Source organism: Haliaeetus albicilla, chromosome 24, assembly GCF_947461875.1.
Source record: "Haliaeetus albicilla chromosome 24, bHalAlb1.1, whole genome shotgun sequence".
Taxonomy (NCBI): Eukaryota; Metazoa; Chordata; class Aves; order Accipitriformes; family Accipitridae; genus Haliaeetus; species Haliaeetus albicilla.
The window spans coordinates 11,365,919-11,389,613 of record NC_091506.1 but is presented as its reverse complement, the minus strand read 5'-3'; the positions used below and the strand labels follow the sequence as shown (position 1 = coordinate 11,389,613).

General features: G+C 46.0%; 1 protein-coding gene across 2 annotated transcripts in view; it reads left to right on the top strand.

Annotated features, from left to right (window-relative positions):
• The window catches only part of PLXNB1 (plexin B1), an 83,994-nt gene that overhangs the window by 51,976 nt on the left and 8,323 nt on the right, over positions 1-23,695 (top strand). For both annotated transcript variants that reach the window (XM_069812116.1, XM_069812117.1), the window contains exons 8-31: positions 68-224; positions 3,074-3,182; positions 3,276-3,384; positions 4,002-4,862; positions 5,291-5,416; positions 6,534-6,656; positions 7,658-7,751; positions 8,011-8,177; positions 9,233-9,384; positions 11,298-11,403; positions 13,034-13,170; positions 13,811-13,987; positions 14,185-14,353; positions 15,480-15,722; positions 17,120-17,296; positions 17,640-17,788; positions 18,161-18,261; positions 19,092-19,309; positions 19,501-19,679; positions 20,416-20,482; positions 21,042-21,188; positions 21,528-21,705; positions 22,599-22,702; positions 23,376-23,460. In XM_069812116.1, coding sequence (XP_069668217.1) covers positions 68-224; positions 3,074-3,182; positions 3,276-3,384; positions 4,002-4,862; positions 5,291-5,416; positions 6,534-6,656; positions 7,658-7,751; positions 8,011-8,177; positions 9,233-9,384; positions 11,298-11,403; positions 13,034-13,170; positions 13,811-13,987; positions 14,185-14,353; positions 15,480-15,722; positions 17,120-17,296; positions 17,640-17,788; positions 18,161-18,261; positions 19,092-19,309; positions 19,501-19,679; positions 20,416-20,482; positions 21,042-21,188; positions 21,528-21,705; positions 22,599-22,702; positions 23,376-23,460 — 4,135 coding nt within the window. The remainder of the gene's footprint in view (positions 1-67; positions 225-3,073; positions 3,183-3,275; positions 3,385-4,001; positions 4,863-5,290; positions 5,417-6,533; positions 6,657-7,657; positions 7,752-8,010; positions 8,178-9,232; positions 9,385-11,297; positions 11,404-13,033; positions 13,171-13,810; positions 13,988-14,184; positions 14,354-15,479; positions 15,723-17,119; positions 17,297-17,639; positions 17,789-18,160; positions 18,262-19,091; positions 19,310-19,500; positions 19,680-20,415; positions 20,483-21,041; positions 21,189-21,527; positions 21,706-22,598; positions 22,703-23,375; positions 23,461-23,695) is intronic.

The window sequence follows — 23,695 nt, the reverse complement described above, 5'->3', positions numbered from 1 at the left end:
AATCAGATGACATGAAGAAGAATGTGTTAGAGGGCAAATTATTTACTGGATATTATTGAATTGGTAGATATTCCTGGCTATCTTGGACTTACCTCCTCTGCGTGAGGAAGAATTTTACTCATGTTACTTTGAAGATTATGAAAGCCCAGCAGTTCTGACAGAGTCAGGAATCATGTGTCCTTCTCCAGATCCCAGCCAAGCACCAGCTTTGCCAACAGGAGCAGGTCAGTGAAATGCTTTAAATGCAGCATGATAGCTCTGATAACATTGTTGGGAGAAAGTATGTTGTAGGTCCGTCACGTTGCCAGAATTAACAGCCATGAATGTATGTGGTCTGTCAGCAGGTGTTCATTTCATTCTGTCATAATATCTGTTTGCTTTCTACTTGTTTGTCACACACATCCTGTGCTATTTTGGGCTGTTGCCAAATTCCAATGCCAGATTCTGGTAGTTGGAAAGGAGATCCTGCTTGAAGGGTTGTATGCAAATCTAAACATGATATGAAGTGCAGTCTAGAGTGGTGACTGGTTTGGCAGCTTTGTCATAAATCTGGAGAGAGAACTCTCTTAAATACTGCTTTATTATTTAAATCAAAATGTAAATCTTCTCAAAATCCATGTAGTAGTGGGAGAAGGAAGTACATGTAAGGAAAGGCAAGAAGAACCCACAGTCCTTAAAGTTAGAAATGAATCCGCAGTGCGGCATAACCTCAGAAAATACATGGTCAGCCTTCTATTACTGTGAACAATAACCGGCTGAATATTGCTAATTGGCCACTCTAAAGAACCTGGAAAGTTCTCAGTTTATAGTCTTTGCCTTGGATTTTACCCAGCCTGTCAGTGTGAGCTCTGATGAGCTGATGTCTTCAAAGAGCTTGTTCATCTGAAGTAAAAGGCAGGTGCCGGTTGGGAAGCATTCCACACGATTCACCTAAATGACTAAACAGATTTTCCATGCAAGTATGCAGCTGGCTAATAGGACTGAAGCAATCTCCATGGACATAACATGACAGCAGAACCCAGCTAACACACTCATTCAATCTCAAACTCCTTCATTTTTAGTTTTATTTACAATATTATTATATCTGGCTTTCACATTACTTTAGTCTGGAACAAATCAACCAGGTCACGCATAGAGGGAAAGAGGTTCATGCGCTGCTGCTGCTGACTGGCCAGAACTGGCTTCTCTATTTAGTTCTGCAAATGTGAGCCTGAATTTAAGCACAGTTGTGAAAAATCCATGTAGATAAAGCCACAGTCTAGTTCCTATTATTCCAGGCTTCAGATATTCTTACTGACTCCTTTGTAAGTCAGTCTTGCTTTTATTTCGAGGCTCCATAGATGCTTTATCTATGTGACTTTCATATTGCATCTCTGAGACTTAACAAGTTGCTTCTGTTTTCTAGCCTAAACTTGCTCATGGATGGTTTGTGTCCGTTTGATCTATTTGTGTTGTCCTTTTGCTTCCACAGCTCTTCTCCCACCCAATGAACTATGGCCAGGCATTCTTAGCACCGAGTTTTGCCGTGTTAACTGTGCGCCAACTTCGTCTTCTTTTGTTACTCGGAATTCCTCTCTCCTTCACTGTATTGCTAGCCCTTCATTGCACGGCTTCTGTGCTCTGCTAAGATGAATTTGAAGCTGGTAACCAGAATTGTACACTGTTTTCTAAATGAGGTCTTATCAGCGCCTTAGATACTGGCACTTTTCTATTCCTAATTGTAATACTTTTCCCAGCTCACTAAAATATTTGGCTTTTTTCAGCTTTCTTTTAAAGGTTGCATACCAGCTCATCAGTCACTTTAAGCTGTTGAGCTCCAAGTTGATAGCAGAAACTCTTGCTCTCAATTTGCAAGTGCACGACCTCATCTTCTGTACTGTTGAACAGTATTGGCAGTCATGGGAAATAATGGTCTTTTTGGAGAAAGAAATATTTATAAATATGGTGTCATAACCCTGAAATCTTGGGAGGTGTTAGCCCTTCCACCACTGTGAAATGCAATCACCTTTATGACAGTGATGGGAGTTGACAGTACTGCAGTGACTCCTGCCTCCAGCTGCATATGGTAGCCTTATTTTCTCCTAATCGTAGGTTTTCATACACACCTCATCATCAGCTGTTTTACCAGCATACTGCTTTACTTGTCATCCTATCAGGAATGCAGCTTAGGCTTGACTGATCCTTCACCAGACATGTTAATTGTTTTGTTGTGAATAGAGCTTGCTTGCAAGTGGAGGTCTGAATTCTGTGAGAGGAACACTGGACAAGCTTCGTGTTACTTATTTTTATAGCAAACTGTCTTGGAGAAATGGCAGCTCCTGCAGTTGAGCAGAGCATGCAGTATGTTCCCATTATTTGGAGAACTAATACCCAACTCCAGTGTTGGGAGCATTTGTCTGGAACAAGATTAACTAGCTGGTTTAGTACTGTCATATGCAAAATATCTCCTTCAGGCTCATGCTATCAGCTGTAGTAAGTTTTGACCATCTCTGCAGCTATTTGGTCTATCAGAAAACAGTGATAGTCTCTTCCCAAAGAGAACTGGGCTATCCTGAGACTTGTAGTTGACACGAGACCTAGATTTAAAGCAGATAAGCCTTCAGTCATTGCAAGTGAGATTACAAGTCTTATAAACCTCTTCACTAACTCACTTCTTAGTCTGGACATAGAACAAAGCTGTCAAGGTGAAGGCAGTATGTGAAGGGCATGTCAGTTCTAAGGGTTTGGTTTTCCTTTGGATGACAAAGGAAGACAATCAGCTTTGAGCCTGGAATGTTACATCTTCATCTAATACAGAAATGACAGTGGAATTATAGCAAATAAAGATGGAGGGATCTTCGGACTAGTCTTCCTTCGCATGGGTTGGCAAAAGCTGTCATAAACTACTCCTGATGAACTTATCCAACCTGTTTTTAGTGTCCGTAGGATAATCCAGTGATTGAGATGCTAGAAGCATGGAAGGGAATCTGCCTCCATGTTTGACAGTGTCTTTCCTAAAGCATGCTGTGTCTCTTAAGAGTATGGTAGACTTATAGTGGCTCCATTTCTAAGAAATTTTTATTTTCATTTTCAGATCATGTCACCATAAAGCTCGTAGTGCGTTTCCATGACATCTTCATTGCTTCTGTGGACTTCTCTTTCTATGACTGTGCTGCAGTGGCCCTGCTGTGGAAATCGGCACCGTGAGCACCTGCTTTTTCTTGTCTGTAGTTATAGGGAGGGTAGCTGTCCCTTCCTGGGTCATCTTAGCAGCTGCTTTTCTATCATTGTTCCAGGTGCCAGAAGTGTGTGAGCAGTCTCTGGGGATGTAACTGGTGCATCCAGCAGCACCTCTGCACCCATAAAGCAGCCTGTGAAGAAGGAACCATTATCTACAATGAAAGGGTGCGTCTCCTACTTGATCCTAGTCCTATGTGATATAACAGCCTTGGTGAGTTGCAGTGAGTCAGATCTCTTCTCAGGTAAAATAGCAGCTGTCAGTTATGTCAAGCAAGGAAGTGAGCTGTTGGAGCAAAGTCTCCCCTTGGAGCGACACAAGGCTGCATGTCCCTGATGTTAGAAGGCCTTGCTAGGTTTCTGGGGAATTGCCACCAGATGAAGCAGGTCACCCTTCTCTTGGGGTTATGCAGCCTGTGTTTTCAAAGCGAGGGACAAGAAAGAGCAAGCTGGCAGGGAGGCTGTGAGTGGGGAGGTGGAACAGATGCCCAGTTTGTGGCTGCCACAGGTGGCCTTGGAGTTTTATGGGGAATGAAGGCAGGCAGACCTCCCTCTGAGCGGAGGCAAGTGCAGTCATCTGTTGCTGGATCTTCTGCACTGTGAGCATTCCCCAGTCCCATCCCAAGATAAGGTGACATGAGATGCAGCTCTCATTGAAATCCAGAAGGTGAAGCAGCTTCTTGTGGACACTGCTATGGGAAGTAATGTGGAGTGTTTTTCTGCTTAGGTTTTACTCTGTTTCATTTCTTTCTCTTTTCTCACCCCACCATGTTGTTTTTCTCTAGGCCCAGATCCCTCCCTCAAGCGTGTTTCCTTCTTCAGCAGCTCCCCTCACCAAGTCCTCTACCACGCCCCCAACTGCAGCCACAAAACCCATCACTCCCCCAGTGCATGTGGTACCGAGCACTGTGCCCCTCACAGAGCCCAACCATGTCACGCTCTCTGCAGCCTCAGATACGACGACTGAGCCTACAGAAACCCTCAGCTATACATACTTGACTCTCTCAACTGAAGCAGCCTCTCTCCAGGCTGTTACAGAATCCCCTCTACCACCACCAGCAGACAAACCTGCTGTCACTGTGCCAGAGACAACTTCTCCCGCTGCATCTGTCCTCACCAGCCCATCCAAACATGTGGATCATGCAGCCTTGCCCACTGAAGGGCCAGCCACTGCCCAGGAGCCATGGAATACTAACCCACCCACCACCCTAGTGGGTAGTCCTCTGCACACATCTGCAGCAGTAGCAACACCTTCCCCTCATGTCACCAGTTTGAAGTGGCCTCCAAGTTCTTTTCCTACCACAGAGGCACTGACATCTGCCATCCCATCTCCTCAAACTCCCAGCCAGGTGCCGGGGAGCCCTGCTGCTTCTGACGACTCTCCCAGATTGCTGGGAACTGAACTACCTGCTTCAGAGCTCCCACCATCGGCTCCCCCAGACTGGCTGCTGGAGGAAGGCACAGAGCTCCAGGACACAGAGGACTGGATGGATTTGCTGCAGGCTGAGAATGACACATCTCCCTTCTCTGCTTCTACTCTTCTGTCGGGTGATGGTGATTCTTCAGAGAGGGATGTCCCTGACTTTCCCAGGATCCTCCACCCTGACCTCGACTATCAGTATGATGCCCCTGAGTTTTGGGAGGAGGTAAATCGCTGGGCTTTGGAATTCACAGTCTAAGGCTGTAACACTTTGAAACTTTTGTACAGATTGCTGGTCTAGTATTTCAGCACACAGGAGAGGTTGTGCCCTCTTGAGAGTATAGAAGCTGACCGCTGTAATGTGCAGGGCGAGAAGTGGCAGCCTGAGGAAGAAAACTGTGTGCAGGGTTCCCAGGTCTTGTAGAAATGCTGCTGGCCTGAAGGTGGCAGCTGCTGTGATGTCCAGCATATTCATAGCTTTCTGCTGTTCACCTCTTTGGGCTCTTGCATTGCTTTCTTGTAACTTCACGGTAAAGAAGCACAGCCGAGTCTTCATTCAGGCAGGGCTTGTTTCTCTGTTGGCATGTTAGGCTTTGATTCCCTGTATCAGAGCTATGGAGATCTTTTTCTCTAAAGACTTGTGTTTGTTTTCAGAACGAAGAGCTTAGCTGGGGTCCAGATGCATGTCCCTGTGTGCAGGGAATCCAGGGATCTTCGCTGTTTCCAGTCAATGTGGCAAGGAAGATAACCCTGCTGGGAAGGAACTTCCACCTCTATCAGGTAGTCAGCCCAACGCCATCAGCATTGAGAAACTGTATTAATGCAGAGCACTGCTTGGGCAACCTGTCCGCTGGACTGCTAAAAGTACATATGAGGCAGTTGTGGCTCTGCCTAGGTTTCTCCTGTTTTCAGAAACACCTAGAGGAATGACCTACTTCTGTGAACAAAGAATTACATAGCTGGATTTATTGGTGGGTAGGAGGTCGCCCAGAGAAAGGGAGAGTACAGGTGTTCACCAGCCTGCTGGAGAAGATCTGCATGCGTTTGGATTAAGTTGCACCTGTGCTGCACTGTAGATGGTAGTTCTTGGAATAACTTCCTGCTGAATCTCTGCTGATTGTTTGTGTCTCCATTAGGTTAAAGATAAGTTACCTGTTCCCTTTGCTTTCTGGCACGCTCATGTTAATGTGGCTATTCCTGTCATACCTGACACTTCTGCAATGGGGAAAACCACCCTTGAAAGCTATGTTTCTTGGGTGTGCCTCTGATAAAAATACTCTTTGCTTCTCAAGACAGAAGACTGATTTAGTAACCTTTTACAAACAACTGCCTCAGAACATGCAGCCCACAGACTAATTGTTACTTTATATGTTAAACCTGATATACTGCACTGCTCAGAGGAGCGGAGCTGGTTACAGATACATATTCATCTTTTTTACAGGGAGTGTCTAAGCAATTCAGTGGAAGATTTACAGGTGGAGAGAGAAAAAAAATATACTTAGTGTTTTTTGAGGTGCCCTGCCCTAATCTGTGTACTCTAGTCTTCATTTCCAAGCTAGTGTTTCACAGAGACATGCAGGCATAACTTTCACAGTCTTGCTGTTTTTTCTTTAATTCCTCCTCCTGTGCTGAGTTCTCCCCACACTGACATCAATGTGCTCCCTTCTAGGTGTTTTGTTTTGTATTGGTTTACCTTTCATACATGGAGGCAGTGACAGCATAGGGAGCCCTTGAATATAGCATAGAGTTGGCATAATGAAGGGAATGAGAGGAGTACACTGTTTGCACAGTAAGTGGCTTGGTAAAAGATACTGAATTGGAGAGGCAGGAGTACACTGTTGTGTAGCAGGAAGCTCCATATAGTTGAGAAATGGTGCCATGTGTACCTTCTCTGCAGGACCAGCAGCAGGACTATGAGTGTGTCTTGAATTTGGAGGGGAGAACAGTGGTGATGGATGCTTATGTGGAAGGAGAAGAAACAAACCAGTCCCTCTGTTATATCACCTGCCAGATGAACCAGGTGAGTGCTCAGAATATGATGCCATTTCAGAGTTCACGCTGGTGCTGTTTTTGCTCAGCAAAACAGCAGTCTGGAAGGCAAGCTCTTTGGGGAAAAGAACATGCTTTGCAAAAGTATTTGTAGAATATTTAGCACTATGGGGCCCTCATCTGTGATGCTGCTGCCTGGTGGTACTGGTATCTTCAACTTGCAGAAAGATTGTGCAGTCTGAGCCACACGACCCATTGCTGTGTTTTCTGTAGTACAGGATGATGCCATCTCCAAATCACCACTCATTGCAACCTGCCAGGACAGTGCCACTTCTGCTTTAGCTTGAGGCACTGTTGTTCACGGTTAGCTGGATCATAACTTCTTCTGTGATGGTGGTTCTTTTGTGAAAAGAAAAATGCTATTAATATGGATTTTGTTCTTAGTGGTGGAAGCTAGCCTGTGGAATGTAAGATCAACAGGCAAAATTAAAACAGCCACGTACATTTCTGGATGATGTGTGGATTTTACTTAGGGCAAGATTTGCAAGCAGAGGCGATATTTTTAGCTCACTAACTCCTATAATTAAGGGAGAGGAACATAGGCCCTTGTGCACATGAGCCCTGTGGGCCACTTGTAATCCTACATCTTCAGCTCTACTGAAATTGCAGAAATGCCAGCTTGAGCAGCTTCCTGAGCAGATGGCTTGTAGATAGGGATTAGCCATTTAGAAATGCAGTTAGGAAGTTAGACAAGTATTGTTGTGAGCACACATTTGTTTTCAATGTTCATCCTAGTGTACCGATGCCTGCTACTCTTTCCAGAGCAGAATTGTGACTGTGTGAACCAGTGAGAACAGGCCTGTGCTGCCACTGCCCCAGCTAATGCTACCTTGTCTGCATTGACGGGAAGCTCCATGTAGGCTTTATGTGCCAGTGCATTATGCAGGATGGATGCTGATGCTTTTTGCCTATTCAGCTGGCTTGTTTGTGCCTCTATTAAGTCCTTTGTCTTGATGGTCTTTGTCTTTGCAGTACAGTTACACAGCGCCTCAACTTGAATTCAACGCTGTGGTGTTTGTGCAGAGGGGACAAAACCTTCGAGTGGACAGTGCTGCAGACCTTCACGGTAGGAGTGCAACACCTCCCCAGCAAAAAGACAGCAGATGAGAATTGAGAGCAGGAAGAGATTTGAGAAATCCTTGAATGAGGCTTTTTGCATCTGTAGTAGTCCTGTCACAGGGAAACTAAGGAAAACATACAGGCTGATTTCTGTTGCTTGTCAGGGGAGGGAGGAAGAGAGGTTCTGTGCAAGACGCCAAGTTGCTGGATTGTTCTGTGCCCTAGGGGGTGTTTGCCAGATCACTCTGAATTTTTCTCCTTTGCAGTGACTTTTTACAACTGCTCTGTGGGACACACTGATTGTAGCCGCTGCCAAACAGCTGACTCAAAGTACAACTGTGTGTGGTGTGGAGGTGACAACCCCAGCTGTATCTTCAGGGGCTCCTGCAAGGAAGAGATAGAAGACCTGTGTCCAGCACCTCTCATTCACTCTGTGAGTAACTTGCTCACTAATGTACTACACCCAGGGCAAGGAGGGCTCCATTCTCCAGTTGAAATCAAAGGGCTGTGTGAACTCAGAGTGCAAACAGTGCAGTTCAATAATACATGGCCGTCTGAAGAGCAAGTTAGTCCTATTCTACTGTGATCTTTCGGTGTTGAGAGGATGCTAGACTTTTGCACTGGGCTTTCAGTTTTCTGATAGAGAACAGTGGGGAAAGATGCATTTGTATCTCATGTGAGCTCAAACTGGCACGCCAGAAGCAGCAGAATCATTCAGGAGCTGGGAAAGGGTCCACAGATTGGATCCTCCAACTGTCCCGAGCCAGACCCTGAAACAGGTTGGCCCAACTGAGTCTGGGGCAAAGGAGGGCAAAACCTAATGATAACAGCAGAGCAAGGATTGGAAAGGCATGACAGGTTACTGGAATTAATTATTTTTGTCTGTTTATTTTAAATGTTTCTTGCTAACTGCCACATGACAAGTGTCTGTAGCCATGTGTCCCTTTTGCTGTCAGCTTGTCCTCCCTCTGGTGGCACACAAGTTCCACGTGCTGCATCTTGTCTTAGTTTATCTTGGATGCTGCTCAGGGACAGAGCTTTGACGTTTGTGCAGCATGCAATTCATTGTCGTACTGATGCTGAGGGGGGAATGGTGCTTGCTGCTTCAATACTAGTAACATGTATTGGCTTGTGCATTCCCACTCTTCAGCAGAAATGTCCTATGGAGTGGTCAGCATGTTGATGAGAAGGCAAAGCAGGCAGTCCTTGCCTTAGGAGTCTGTAGTAGATTACCACCTCTGGGGGGGGACTGCTGGCAACAGTGAGGTATGGGAAAGAAGGCTCCAACTGTGGTGTTCTTCATGGCCTTTCTTCTGATGAGGCTGCAACCTGGTACTAGTCCAAGCCAATAAAAGGAATCCATAGCAGTGACCTGACCAGGCAGAGTTTGTAATGGGGCAGTTGAAGGGCCCTGTGCTGTAGATCGGTTGCCAGACTGCAGAGGTCTGAGATACTGTGACATTTACACATGCGCGGATGTCTTTGCAGGTGTACCCCCTGTCTGGACCAGTGGAAGGTGGCACTAGAATCACCATCACTGGCTCAAACCTCGGGCAGAAACATCAAGACATTGCAGAAACTGTCACTGTTGCAGGAATTCCCTGTGCCGTAGATGCTCAAGAGTATGAGATCTCTAGCAGGTAGAGTATCTGTGAAACCTCCTCCCAGAGGCAGGCACTGGCTTTTCCCTTAGCTGCTGACACCAGCCTGAGATGTCATTGCGTTTGCTGTAGCAGGTATTGAGCCTTGCCCATTCCCCAGGGAGTGCCCCTGAGTAAGGTCACTGATCAATTACTCAGGCAGTGACCTTAAAGAGATAAGGTTGTGTACAAGGCGATGGCCATATACAAGTGCTGCCACATACCGACCATGCTGCCAGTACAGAGCCCACAGGCCAGCCAGATCAGGGAGTCACAGGCTCGAAACCATGCAGTTTCATAGGTGTCTCTCCCAGCCACAGGGTGATTTTAATAAAGCAATGGACATGGCTTGTGCAAGCGTTCCTGCCAGAAAAATATCCTGACCGTGTTAACACAGGGTGAGGATGGGAACGTGTGGTTGGAGGTACGGCACAGATTCTTGCCTCTGCTTGAGTGGGCACACACCTAGACTGTCATTCTTCACTTGCCAGCCAGACCTCCACCTCCCAGGAACAAACCTAATGAAAGGATCCTCTCAATCAGGGACAGACCAAGGAGTCCCGGTGGGCCCTGTGCCACTCTTCTGGTGGCTAGGAATGCCTGGCAGGTCACACAATGCTTGTAAAAGTAGTGGCTGGGAGGAGGGTGAGAAGCAGAAAGACCTGTCCTGCTGAATCCAGCTAATGTCAGTGATAGAGAAGAGGGTAGCTGGTGTGTCTGGCCAGGGCAGGACCATATAACAAGGCAGAGTAGTCAAGACTTGAGAGGTGTGACTGGGGGGTAGCTAGGAAGCAAGGAGAAAGGAATATTTGTGTAGTTGGCCTATGGCAGGGCAGGTAGGTGAGAGCCTTGGACAAGGGAGGGAGAGGAGCCAAGCAACCAGCAGGAGAAGAGGAGAGCAATTGTGAGTAACCTCTCATCAGAGCTATCACAAATCCATTTTTCCATTCCATGGTAGCAGTAGTTGTAGCACCCTTCCCTTTGGGAGCCAGGTAAGATCCTGCTGGGAAATGGCCTGCTGTGTTGAGCTGTGTTGTCCTGTCTGTGCGCCTTGTTTGTCTGGATCCATCTGCTTTCTGTTTTCATCCTAGAATTAGAGCATAATCTTTCTGGGGTTAGCACTGTCTTTGTTCTGTATCTGTAAATCACCTGGCATCACAGGGTCCTGGCTTGGGACTGCACTGCCTAAGTTCAAATTCCTGAGCCTTTTTGGTTGAGGGGATATAGCTGTGAACCTGGAACCCACTCCTGAGCAAGGCCCAGACAAAATTAATCTCCTACTGTGTAGGAAGGCTGTGAAGTCTCCTGCAGAGTAGTTTTTCTGTTAGCGAGCCAGTGCTGTAACAGGGGATTCCTTGCTGCCCTCATCTAAGTACAACCTGACTTTTCACCTTGTGAGCATCTCCCATACCAAATTATGTCTGGAAACAGGGCTGGGAAGAATGGGTGGTGCAGATCAGGGGAACTGACTGGACCTAGAGGCCACTGGCTGAAGACTAGTGCCCATTAAACACAGAGTCTTGAGTTTTCTTCTGCATCAGACACAGCACTGATGTGTGGATTGACTGCTGCTAGCCTGGAGTCGCTTTGGATGTGACTGGTTTGATCAGCTCTGAACAATAGCAGAGTTCTTGGACTATTTGTGTATCTGTGATACAGTGGGCTTCATCCTGTCTGTCCCAGAAAGAATAATCTTGGATAGGATGGGCCTCTTTGGAACCACCCCCTGCTTTTTTCTGCTGCACCTAATCCAGCTTTTAAAGGTGTTTTTCAATGTTCGGTTGTATATTCTGAGCATGTGATAAGGCTGAAAGAAGGGAGCTGTGGTAGCTAGATGGTTTTAGGACGTGATACAATGGATACAGCTCATCTGCTCTTCCACGGTGTGACACTGTTCTTGGATTGCCCTGCAGTATCGTATGTGTCACTGGCGGGAGCTGGACAGAGAGATTTGGGCATATTGTGGTGGAAGTACCTGGAGGAGGACGTGGAGTTTCTGGGCATATTTTCACCTATCAGGTAATGTAACTATTGCTTCTTTAATACCTTTCCCTGTTCTTCCAGTACCTCTGCTAAATGGCTGTCTATTGCAGTGAACTTATGGAACTCTACCAACCACTTGCTGCTGGTATTTTTATCTGATTTTTCTGGTGTTTGTGTTGTGTGGTGTTTTGGGGAGAGAGGGGGTGTTTTAGGTTTTTTCTTCCCCCCACCCCCTTAGATTATAAGAACAGCTGTGCTGTTTCCATAGTCTAGTAATTTTTTTTTTACAATGGTAACTATTACATGCTTGAAGAAAGAGGAAAAATACAGGGTACCTTTTTGATTTGGAGATTTTTTTTATTGATTACAATTTACTGAGACTTCTGACTTTCCTTTTATTAATTTGCAAATTGCTGCTTGAACACACTTTTAGCTTCTGACCTTCAGCAGCTAGTGGCAGTAAGTCCAAAATTACTGTGCATTGAATGGAGAAATGTTTCCTATTATTTTTAAACACATTTCTGATAACTTTTTAAAATCTTAAACCCAGCAACTATGAATACTGTTTAAGTAGGTTTTAGGTACAATTACTTGCTTTTCATCCTTGCTGTGCAACTTACAAGTTTTGTACCTAGTTGCATGTCTCCCTCTCCCATCAGAAGGGGAAAGACATGCCTGAAAAGTCTTAGGCTGTTCCTTTTTTAGCTGTATAGAACCATTTTATATACTGGATTATGCTTGTTGCTCTTCTCTTGGTTTTGGTTCTATTATCACCACTTTGAGGGGTCATGAGAACTGCATACTATATTCAAGGTGCAAGTGCAAAAGGCATTTTTACTGTGGCATAAAGATCTTTTTTTCTTAATTCCCTTCCCAGTAATTCCTACCACTTAGTGTGTTTTTGTTGAGATCTGTGCTTACAGCTGGTAGAGTAGTTATAGGTACTAAAGCAGTCTTGAACAGGCAGGAGCTATTTCGAAACTCACAACTATGTACATATGGTTGGGTTGCTTTTTTGCTGTAGTGTCCCTGCTCCTTCTCACTTCATCTATCTTGTTTTTCATTTATCAGGAGTGACTTGTGCCACTCTGCCTGGTTCCTCTAAATTTTGCTGCAGTTCCTCAGTGGCACTAAGTTTTTGTTACTCTGAATAATTTATCAAATTTCATTTCCCCTTTCCAGGTCACCTACAACTATGTTCAACAGCACAGGTCTTAATATAAATTCTTAAGGCTCCCTGCTGGTAATCTCCTCATCTACTAGGCAAACAGACAATTTATTTGCTACCTTGTTTTTCCTAACCTGAGTTATTAATCCAGTTACCAATCTGAACAATCCCTTTGAACTGTTAATCCTAGGGTTTGTGTGTGAGCCTCACAGCTCTGCTGTTTGTAGCATACATTTGACTTTTGCAGTCTGTGGAAAGGCTGGTCCCTGATTTGTGGTTTTTGCTGGTGTGATTGATCCCTCCTCTGTTGCTTCTGCTCCATAAGATAGCTGCTGGAGCCTAGCTGAGGCCTGTCTGTGATTGGGATCTATAGCTTCTATTTTCAGAGCACTGGAGGTCACTGAACATGTTCTGCTGTTTTCTTCCCTTGCCTTATCTTTTGAGGTTCTTGTCACTCACCTCCATTTTTTAATTTTTTTTTTCTTCCTCCTCTTCTAGAACCCAGAGCTGAAATCCATTATTCCAACTCAGGGCCCCAAAGCCGGAGGAACCTGTCTTACCCTTCTGGGCTCAAAGCTGCTGACTGGGCATCCTAGTGAGATCAGTGTCCTGCTTGGAGACCTCCCTTGCCACATGTAAGGTCACAGCCTGCCAATGTGCTGGCTGTACACTGCCCTGAGTCCTTCCCAGAGCCCTGCAGGGCATGATGCTGCTTGGCTCAGCCCTTAGCACAGGCTGTTGGAGCTCTGCTCTCATCTGTGCTCCAGGAGATCCTCCCCTTGAGGGTCACAGCAGCAACCTCAACCATCTTACATTCCTGCCCATGTTCCCTTGGGCATGAACAATGCTACATGGCCTCTGTTCTGCATGTCTCTTGGCAGGACTATAACTCATCCTGGCAGCTCTGCTTTTGCTGATGGAGAACTGCAGTTGGCTCCTGCAGACTAACACTAAGAGCTGCTTGTTCTCTTGCTTCCTGGGACACATAACACCTGACAGCACCGCTGGTGAGAAGGTGCAAATGCCTTGGTAGCATGCTTCCAGTCTCTTCAGTCTGGATAGTGGCTGTACCTGCTTTTTGTCCACATGCTGCTGACTGACAACTGCCCAACAATTATTGCTTGCTTAGAGAAGGCACAAGACCTTTCAGCATTAAATTTAGGAAAATACCAGAAGAAGTTTGCAGACTGTCTGCAAAGAGTAAGGCATAGTACTATAAAATCTGTCTCTGCAGTGGCCGTGTTAATCCCTTGTTCTCTCTTCTGTCTCTCCAAGACTCTCTGAGATGACGGAGGATCAGCTGGCATGCCAGACGAGTCCCAGCAATGTGTCCGCAGAACTCCCAGTCACTGTCAAATATGGGGACCAAGAGCGGAGACTAGAAGGATCCCTCTTCAGATATACTTTGGATCCCAACATCACTTTTGCAGAGCCACCTAAAAGCTTCCTCAGGTAGAAAGACTGAGTGCACCTTCCCCAGGGCTGTGTGCTGAGGCAGGTACTACAGCACCAATGGCATCTGTTTGTTGAGTTGTACTTTGGAGTAAAGCCAGACTTGTAGGAAGGAGCATAAGCAGAAGGGTGGGAGCATGGGTAAGACAGAGCTAATGAATAATAGGTGCGCGAGATCACCTACTTTTCTCTTTCAGTGGAGGGAGAGTGCTCAGAGTTCACGGATACAACTTGGATGTTGTACAGAAACCAAAGATCCGAGTTACAGTTTCTCCATCTGAACGCCGTCGCCGAGGACTGGGACGGTGGCGCAGAATCATCCCAGACACTGAATGCCCTGAGGATGCTCTGTGCAGTGTCCAGCAGGTAGCATGTGGAGCTGAGGGTGCATAAGAGTTGATATGTTGCTCTGGAGAGGTGGACTTTCTGTCCCTAGGGCCTTTCGCCCTGTTTGCTGTTATCTGCTTGGATTGTACCAACAATCTTGGCCAATTGGAAGTGTTCTCTGCCAGACTAAGAGGTTAAGCACTTTCACAAACATTTCCATGAGCTGGGTCTGCCTCTGCTAGGCGATGTGCAGGACTTGAGATGTGAGACAGAAACAACAGGGCGGCAGCGTAGAGATAAATCTACAGCTCAGCCAGAGTTTGTGTAGCTTGGCACGTCCATGCTCCAGACTCTTCCTTTTGTATAGTTCAGTCCATATCTATAGTCCCTGGGCTCTCTTTCACTCTGAGATATAAGAACAGGCAGAGTTCAGTGAAATTACCAGTTCCACCAGCATTTTCTGCTCTCCTGCTGCTAGTGTCCTGAGATGGGTCACTACAGAGGTATTGATGTGATCATCAAGGTCAAGAGCATGCAGCAGAATTTGCAGAGGTGGAGGGTGTTTGGCAGCCAAAGTACAAGAAGGATTTGTATTATTAGTGCAAATGATGGAGGGCTTCCTGTACGTAAACTGGGAGAATATGCTTCTGATGCACATGTATCAATAATAGCTGGTTTTACCTATGTTCTTAGGAAGGCAATTGTGGCTGTAGGGGAGGAAAAGAAAAATTTGACTCTAATATTTTCACCAAATGTATAAAACAGATCCAACCAGGTGAAGGAACACTTATTTCAGAGAAGCATTCAGGCTAGGAAATCAGCCTTGCATTGAAGGTCTTTGGTCCTGTTCTGTCAGAGCAGGGAGATCTAAAGCTGATGCCTCTCCAGAATTTGCTGCTGGGAGAATGTCAGAGCTGATTCCCACTGCTGAGATGTAGGTATTTGCAACAGAACTGGTGCTATGAAAACTTTCTTTAAAGGAACATGGAGAATTCCTCAGGTCTTGGATTTTTATCTCTACAATTAAGCAGAGTTCCTCTCACATTGCTCCAGATGAGAGGAATGCAGACTGGCCCCAGATTGCTCAGGGTTGGGAAGTATTGCAGAGCTGCAGGAGAAGCATTAGTGTTTCACTACTGATACTTTTTTTGCCTTTTGCATTTAGTTTGAAGAACCATGTCTTGTTAACTCCTCCTACCTCATCCTGTGCAAAACTCCAGCCATTAACCTGTTGTTGCGGAGTGTCCATATCAAACTGGAATTTATTCTGGATAACCTGAGCTTTGATTTCAACTCATTGCATCCCATGCCCTTCTCATATGAAGTCAACCCCATCCTAAAACCATTGAATGCTGAAGACCCTGCCAAACCATATCGTCACAAGCCAGGAAGCGTCATCTCTGTGGAGGTAACATAAAAACTATCTGGAAGTAATGTTCCTTGTACAAGGTTGTTTATAACCTGAGTGTTTTAAATTGGTGCTGTGCAGCATCTGAGGTTTTAAAGCATTTGACAGGCTTACAACCTGTCACAGTACATCTGCTTTGGCCTATGAGAAATGGTACATAAGAAGAGGGAAGAGAGTGCATCAAAAAAGCCTCTTGAGCCCATAAACCGTTGTTAAGGGCTTCATAGGGCTTGGGGAAACTTCCATGCTTTTTTTATTTTTAATCTTAATAAACTATTTGTATATGAGATATTAGTACTAAATAAGCCCCACATCCTATTCTCAGCTGCCAGCTTTTTCATAACTTCGTAAGATTCCTCTAGAAGTAACTTAGGAGTAAAAGAATCCTGGCAGTAGGAAAGACCTGTTACTTGGTGGAGGTAGGAAAATCACTCTATAAAGATGATATGAAAGGGCAGAGTAGCTAATGTTTTTTCTGTACATGTGAGAAAAAAAAAATCTGAGGTATTTTTGTATGGAAAGGTACTTTCTAGTCCAGTACTCATTAAGAAAGTTAATGGCTGCAGCTGGAGATGTACTTTCTCCACTTGCTCCTTTTTTGCACGAGTAAAAACTGTGAGGATGTACTAGTCTAGAAATGACTAGACTGCTGTCATTGGTATTGAATGCATCTTGGAGAAGTAGGGCAATTTGAGAAGACTGAAGGAGAACTGACAAGATGCGAGCTTTCAAAGAGCAAGGAGGCTGATCTACCAACCTGTAAGGATACCCTGACAGAGCTCTGGGCAAAAGCATGAAAATGCTGCTGCAGCATTCAACTTAGGAAGCATTAAAGCATAAAAATGTAATTAACATTAGTCAGCATGGTTTTATTAAAAAAAAAAAAACAACAAACACCCCCCTCCCCCCCAAAACAAAAACCAAACCAAACTTAATCTTCCAAAATTAAAGCAGATTTGTGTAGCAGATAAGAACAACAGCATGAATGTGTTACACCTTTAAAAGGCATTGATTGACTCACCTGAGTGCTCAGGTTAACTGACATGAGACTACCTTTTTAAATATATACACAATGTGTGTGTGTATATGCATATAAACACAGAGTGAAGAGTTGAGCTTAGTTGTGCTGTGGCTGAAGAGCCTTAAGAAGACAGACTATTTATTACTGTACTTATGCAGCATGGTACAGGTCCTAAAGGTATAATCTAAAATGTATGCAAGTGAATTTTTTAGCTTACAAAGTGAACTTCTGCAGCCAATTCAGACACGAGCCTAGTCAGAGAAGAAAAAAGGCTGCTTTCATCCTATGGTGTTGATCTCCTCCATCTTCTCTGGAGCTATGGAAATGCAGAGTTGTTTTTTCCCTGACTGGATGTGCTGTTCCACACCTGTTCCAGGGGGAGAATCTAGATCTGGCCATTTCCAAGGATGAAGTTATGGCTATGATTGGGGAAGGAATCTGTGTGGTGAAGACACTAACAAGGAATCACCTCTACTGTGAGCCTCCATCTGAGCAGCCAGCTCCACGGCACCGTGCAAAGCGGGAGGGCACAGACTTGCTCCCGGAGTTCACGGTAGGGAATCAGCAGTACTGCAAGAAATCCTGTCATTTGTTAAAGCACAAGCAAGAAGTAGTGGTGGAGGCAGGGAGTGGGATGGGAAGTGGAGGAGAGGCAGAAGCCCTGGTGGGGATCAGGGGAGGTACCAGGGGTAGCAAGGAGCTGCTTTTGTTTTCAACTCTACTCTTATGTGCCAACCATTGCCTGAAAGCAAATGGTATAGCTGGATTCAGGAGTTGTGCTGTGGGACAGCTTTGCTAGAGAGCTGTATGCCACCCGTACCCATTCTGGAGAAGCCCTGTGGCTTTGCATTTCATTGCTGCACTGAGTTTACATCATGGCACATGCTTTCTTACAGGTACAGATGGGAAACCTGAACTTCCTCCTGGGCCGGGTACAGTACGACACAGAAAGCCAGCTCACCTTCCCGCTGGAGGCACAGATTGGTTTGGGTGTTGGTGCGTCCTTTGTGGCACTGATTGTTCTGGTCATCGTCTTCATATACAGGTAAGAAACTCTGGCATTGTAAGTTCCTGTACAACATTATTCAGTGGATGTGGCCAAGCGTATACAACTTGGGCCTAAACAAGGTCCCAGTTTTCTTTATTTTGTGCCAAATTCTGAGCACCAGGTGTTGTTGGATGTCTGAGGCATGTTGCATCTGCTGGTCACAGCCTGCACTATGGCTCATTCAGAGTCCACACCTAATGGGTGCTCCAAGAGACACATCTAGTTTACAGAACACTGTTTGGTATCCTGCAAAGAAGATATTAAGTAGAAATCACTTCAACACCAATTGTACTTCGACAGCAACACAACAGTTGGCAAGGACAATCCCTGGGCTGGGCCCACTGGGAACAATTCTGCTTCTTATTGCAGGAGGAAGAGCAAACAGGCTCTGAGGGATTACAAGAAAGTTCAAATCCAGCTGGAAAATCTAGAAACAAGTGTTCGGGACAGATGCAAAAAGGAATTCACAGGTCAGTCACTGAGCTCCTAGGTTCTCGCAGCTTCAGGGGAGCTGGAAGAACCACTTTCAGCTCTGCCTCTCTTTCCATTCCTACGTACTTGTTTGGGTAGCTCAGAGCAGGCAATAAATTTATCCTGTGCCGGTGCATTGAAACATATAGCCAAATTCTTCCATTTTCAATTCTTCTCTTTAATTCAGAGCACAGTGATCTGTACAGACCCCTCTGATTCTCCAGTTCATCCTCCAGACACAGATGAAGAGCTAATGGTCAAGACAGCACACTTGGAGAGATCTTAAGGACAGCTAGCCCAATCTTTGTGTAGGGCAAGCTGAATTACACCCCATATTCCAGGCCTGCAAACCTTGTACTTCGGCTGCTTAGAGCAGTGAGCCCTTGTGTGGGAGACCTGGGGTGTTGAAACTGTGCAGGTGAATTGGACTGTAATCTCCAACTAATGTGGGAAGCAGTGAGGAGCAAGAGATCTCTAATACTCTGTCTCTAATGTAGATAATGCCTGTAACGATACATCTGTGCTGAACAGTGGCTGCTTCTTCATAAAACTGGAAGCCAGCCCTTGACTATAAATGAGAATAATCACCAAATTCACCTTTTGGTTCCTCCTCAAGGCTGGAAGTTTGCTCATGCAGTTTCTCCCAGTGCCTCATCTAGTTTTAAATGTTCTAGCAATGGGACCCCAATGTGCCTCTTCCTGATAGGAAACATCCTTCCTTTTCGTCAGTCCCATCCTGCTGGCCCTGAGTTCCTGCACTTACCCCATGCTCTGCGCCATCAGTTGTGGGATCATGTAGTCAACCTCACTGGTATTTCCTTTCCCTCAGACCTGATGACTGAGATGATGGACCTCACAAGCGACCTTGTGGGCACAGGAATCCCCTTCTTGGACTACAAGTCCTACGCAGAGCGCATTTTCTTCCCGGGTCATCGTGAGTCACCACTGCAAAGGGACCTGGACATCCCAGAGTGCCGGCGGCAAACTGTGGAGCAGGGCTTGGTCCAGCTCTCCAACCTGCTCAACAGCAAGCTCTTCCTCACCAAGGTAATGTCCCTCTGTGCTTGCAGCCTGCTGTGGGGTCAGGGCCATGTCCCTGGCAGCTGGTGCCAGGAAGCAGGCAGTGTCTGTCAAAGTTCATTCCTGAATAGCTCCCTGCAGCACCGCGTCTTCTAAGAGCCAGTAGCTGTGACTGCCTTGTTTTCACCAGGTTCACACACTCTTATCTCTCTCCCCAGTTCATCCACACTCTGGAAATTCAGCGCACTTTCTCTCCAAGAGATCGGGCCTATGTGGCATCATTGCTTACTGTGTCACTGCATGGGAAGCTGGAGTACTTCACTGACATCCTCAAAACACTCCTGAATGACCTTGTGGAGCAGTATGTGGCCAAGAACCCCAAGCTGATGCTGCGAAGGTGAGTGAGCAAGCCGTGGCCCCACTGCTGTCTACCTGAGGGGACAGAGCCTTTCTGTCTAGCTGGCAAGCTCTGAAATGCCTGTGAGTAGGATAATATCATGGCGTAGGCTGCAGCTGTAAGACCAGTGTGTGTCCAGACAACATGCATCAAACAGGAGGAAGCAGTAACAATGATAGCCCTCTCTGCAGTCAGCAATTGGCAGGGAATATAGCAGGAAAGGTGTGAAATGAGTAGGAAACTGAAGTTGCCCACCCCAAATTCCTCTTCTTTTGAAGCTACTGTACATTAACTCACTTGTTGTGTTCAGATGCTAGGGCTCTGCCAAGTCTGCTAATCTCACTTTGCTGTTTAGAGGTCCCTGGGCTCACTGTCATGCCATGTTTGGAAGCTAAACTGAAATATCTCCTGTGTTTGGATCCTCATTAGCCTCCTGTCTGGTCCATCCTTCTGATCTGAAAATATTTCCCTTGGTGAGACCTACCAGAGGCTTTCCTCTGTCCCCTGCTTGCTTTTCTCTCCGCTTCTGTAATTTGGTGCCTCCTTCAGGATGAAAAGTGCCTCAAATAAGTGGTATCAAAAGCATTAACCTTACTGATCTCTAAAGTCCTTTTTTCCTCTCCTTTGATCCTGTCATCATTTAGTGTGTTCTTTTCTCAAGGAGAGTGATCTTTATCTCCAAATCCTTCCCTGCTCTGCACCGTATTCCTGTGACCAACCTCATGCTCTCTTTCAGGACAGAAACAGTGGTAGAGAAGCTGTTAACCAACTGGATGTCCATCTGCCTGTATGCGTTTGTGAGGGTGAGCTCTTTGTCCTTTTGTGGTGTAGAGGTGCCAAAAGAGGGGAGACAGCTACGGCTTTCCTTTGTGCCTCGCTCGTAGCTGAAATAATGCCATGAGTCATCCTGTATTTCAGGGTGGGGAACGAGAGAGTTGGGCTGTTCAGTGGGGACAAGGATGCTTAAATCGGCATTAATACTACTCATTGTTTCCAGGATGTCTCACCAGATTGTGGAGGGCTCAGTGTAGCTCCTTTATCTTGAGACATGCTGGTTTGTGCATGGGGAGAACAGATTCTGATTTAATTCCTTTCCTGGAGAGAGGGTGGCAAGGAGAGTCTCTCAGATTAGCAATGCGGAGGCAGAGCAATGCCTTGGACTTGTGCATCCACCTGGTAGTTGGCCTGTGCGCTTTCCCTGTGCGTGGAGCAGGAGCTGTCGGCAGAGGCTCTGTCTTTGCGTGCTGTATCCTCAGTCCTGCTCCTCCTCTGCTAGGGTGTCTGTGTTTCCAAGCCATTGGGTTCTGCCAGGAGGAGCAAGCTGAATTTCTCTCAGGTGAAACTCCTTCCTTTCTGTGCCAGGATTCTGTTGGAGAGCCCCTTTACATGTTGTTTCGAGGAATCAAGCACCAAGTGGACAAAGGGCCAGTCGACTGGGTGACAGGGAAAGCCAAATATACCCTGAATGACAACCGCCTTTTGAGAGAGGACCTGGAGTACCGGACTCTGGTAAGCACCAAATCTTTTGTTGCCTCTGGGCTCTCCAGTGTGACAGGCCTGAATGTATCTGCTCCCATTATTGAGGCAGAAGTGCAGCACCCTGTCACTGTCTCCTGGGAGCCAGATTTGGCACATCGAAGCCCTTCCCCAACGCTGTTGAACTGGCCTCCAGCTCTTGACACAAGACTGAGAACATGGTGTTTAACATCTATAATGTTTTCTTTTCTGAAACTCTTCCAGTGAAAGGACTAGCTGTTAACTTGCCGTAATGCCAGCCATCAAAGGTGTAAATGTGTCAGATGTAATCTTATCAGCTGAGTAGCTGTGACCTTTTCTTTTCTTCCCCAGACCTTAAATGCTTTGACACAAGCAGGAGCTGCTGCAGGAGGGGCAGAGGACTCTCAAGGGATTTCTGCAAAAGTGCTAGACTGTGACACCATAACACAGGTGAAGGAGAAAATCCTAGATCAAATCTATAAAGGGACGCCATACTGTCACCGACCAGACCCAGACACCCTGGACCTTGGTGAGCAGCCCTCCTTGGTGCCAAAACTGAGGAAGTGGAAGAGTGGTCACTTGCTATCTGTGCACAGCACCCTGGCGTGCATGATGTTTGTCATTCTCTGCTGAGTGTGCAGTCACTGACCAAGGATCTTGTACTCTGGCTGGACCCAACAAGGCATGATGCAGGGAAGAGGCTAATAGCAAGAGGCAGGGGTAGGAAAGAAGCAGTTGGGTCCAGCCCCTTCCATTTCATGGTGTTCTTTGCCAGACTTGGACCATGGCAATGGCTTGGGCAAGGGGACACAGGAGAAAAAAAAAAAAAAAAAAAAGCATGGAGAACATGTAGGAGGGGAGGATGATTTGAGTGCCGTGCAGAGATGCTATAGTCATAGGCTGGCTCTTCCTGCCAGTGAAGTCAACGGCAGCATCTCAGTAATGTATGTCAGAGAGGATTTTTGCCCACAGTGGTTAATGAAAGGTAGAACTTGCACTGCGAGGAAAACCACACAGTTTTCCATCGTCTTCATTCTTTGGCTGTTGCTGAATAGTGGTGACATTTAGAGATGAGCAGGTACTGGGGGAATAGTAGCTAATAAGGACTATGGGTGCATATTTGTGGTTTGAATCACCTGCTTGAAGAGTCACAATCTGACAGAATTTGTAGGAACTTGATGAGTGGAACCTGGGAGGCCATGAGTGCACCTGTCCCTGTGCTCAGAGAGACTGTCCTGTGACTGCAGGACTCAGCATTGTTACAGGCACTTGCTCAGGTTATGTTGTCTGTGAAATAGCATGGGTAAAGGTTGAGGATCAGTGGGTGTGTAACAAGGTCAACCAGGTTGAAGCACAGCAGACTTCAGAGATGCCTCAAATTAACAGTTTATCTTTTCATTTTGTCTGTTTTAATGGCTGTAGAGTGGAGATCAGGGCTGGCAGGTCATCTGATACTGTCTGATGAGGATGTGACATCTGTTGTTCAAGGAACTTGGAAACGCCTGAACACTCTTCAGCATTACAAGGTCAGAAATCAGTCTACTGTTGCCTTGTCTCTCCTCTCATCTTCTACACTCTGTTATGTTCTATCTGTGGTTCTGGCTCCTGGCCGATCACTGTCAAATGGTTGGAGCTTTCTTGCAGCAGCATATTCAAATTAAGTCAGTGCCATGGCCAGTACTCTGACTTCAACAAGCATAGTTCCCTCCTGAACCTGTACCTGAGATGTGGGCAGATGTAGAGCTTGGAAGGAGACGCACAAGTTCATGCCTGGTGGCTGTTGCAATGAAGGCGATGCTGCTGGATCTGTTAATGTTCCAGTCCACATCAGTTAGTAGGTGATGGCACACTGATCTGTGAAGTAGCTTCTAAGAATGGAAAGAGGGGTTTTTTAACTACCTTGCACCAATGTGTCAGATCTTGCACCAATATGTCATACCTTGCTGCAACATGTTCTAGCCATGAATGACCTCAGTCTCTGAGTATTACCATCTTCACTGTACTTTGCACATTAGTTTTTTAATTGGTACAAACAAGATTCTCCCACCATCAGGAAAGAGAGTGACAGTGCCCCAAAATCTCTGTTTCTATCCCTATTTCTAGTAACGGTATAGTCTGTTTTGGTCTACAAGCACTTGCCTGTTGTGCTGATGAGAAACATACCGTTTGTTCTGAATGTTGATTTTTGCTTGTGTGCAGGTGCCTGATGGAGCAACAGTAGCACTGGTCCCACGCCTGACCAAGCACATCCATAGAGAGAATCAGGATTACATCCCCGGAGAGAGTGAGTCTGATATCATGTTCTCATAAAATGATTTTATAGCACTTGCCAGTTAGTGGGACAAGTCTCTTGCCATAGCCCCAGCTCTATGCTGCTAGAGAAGGCTGATACATGATTTGGACCCTCATAGGATAGTCAGGAAAATGAAAGCTTGAGCAGGTGAGATGAAATGCAGAAGAGTGTAAAAGCAGAGGAAAAGCCAGGCTGGGCATGAAAATGCAGGATAAGCACAATTCTC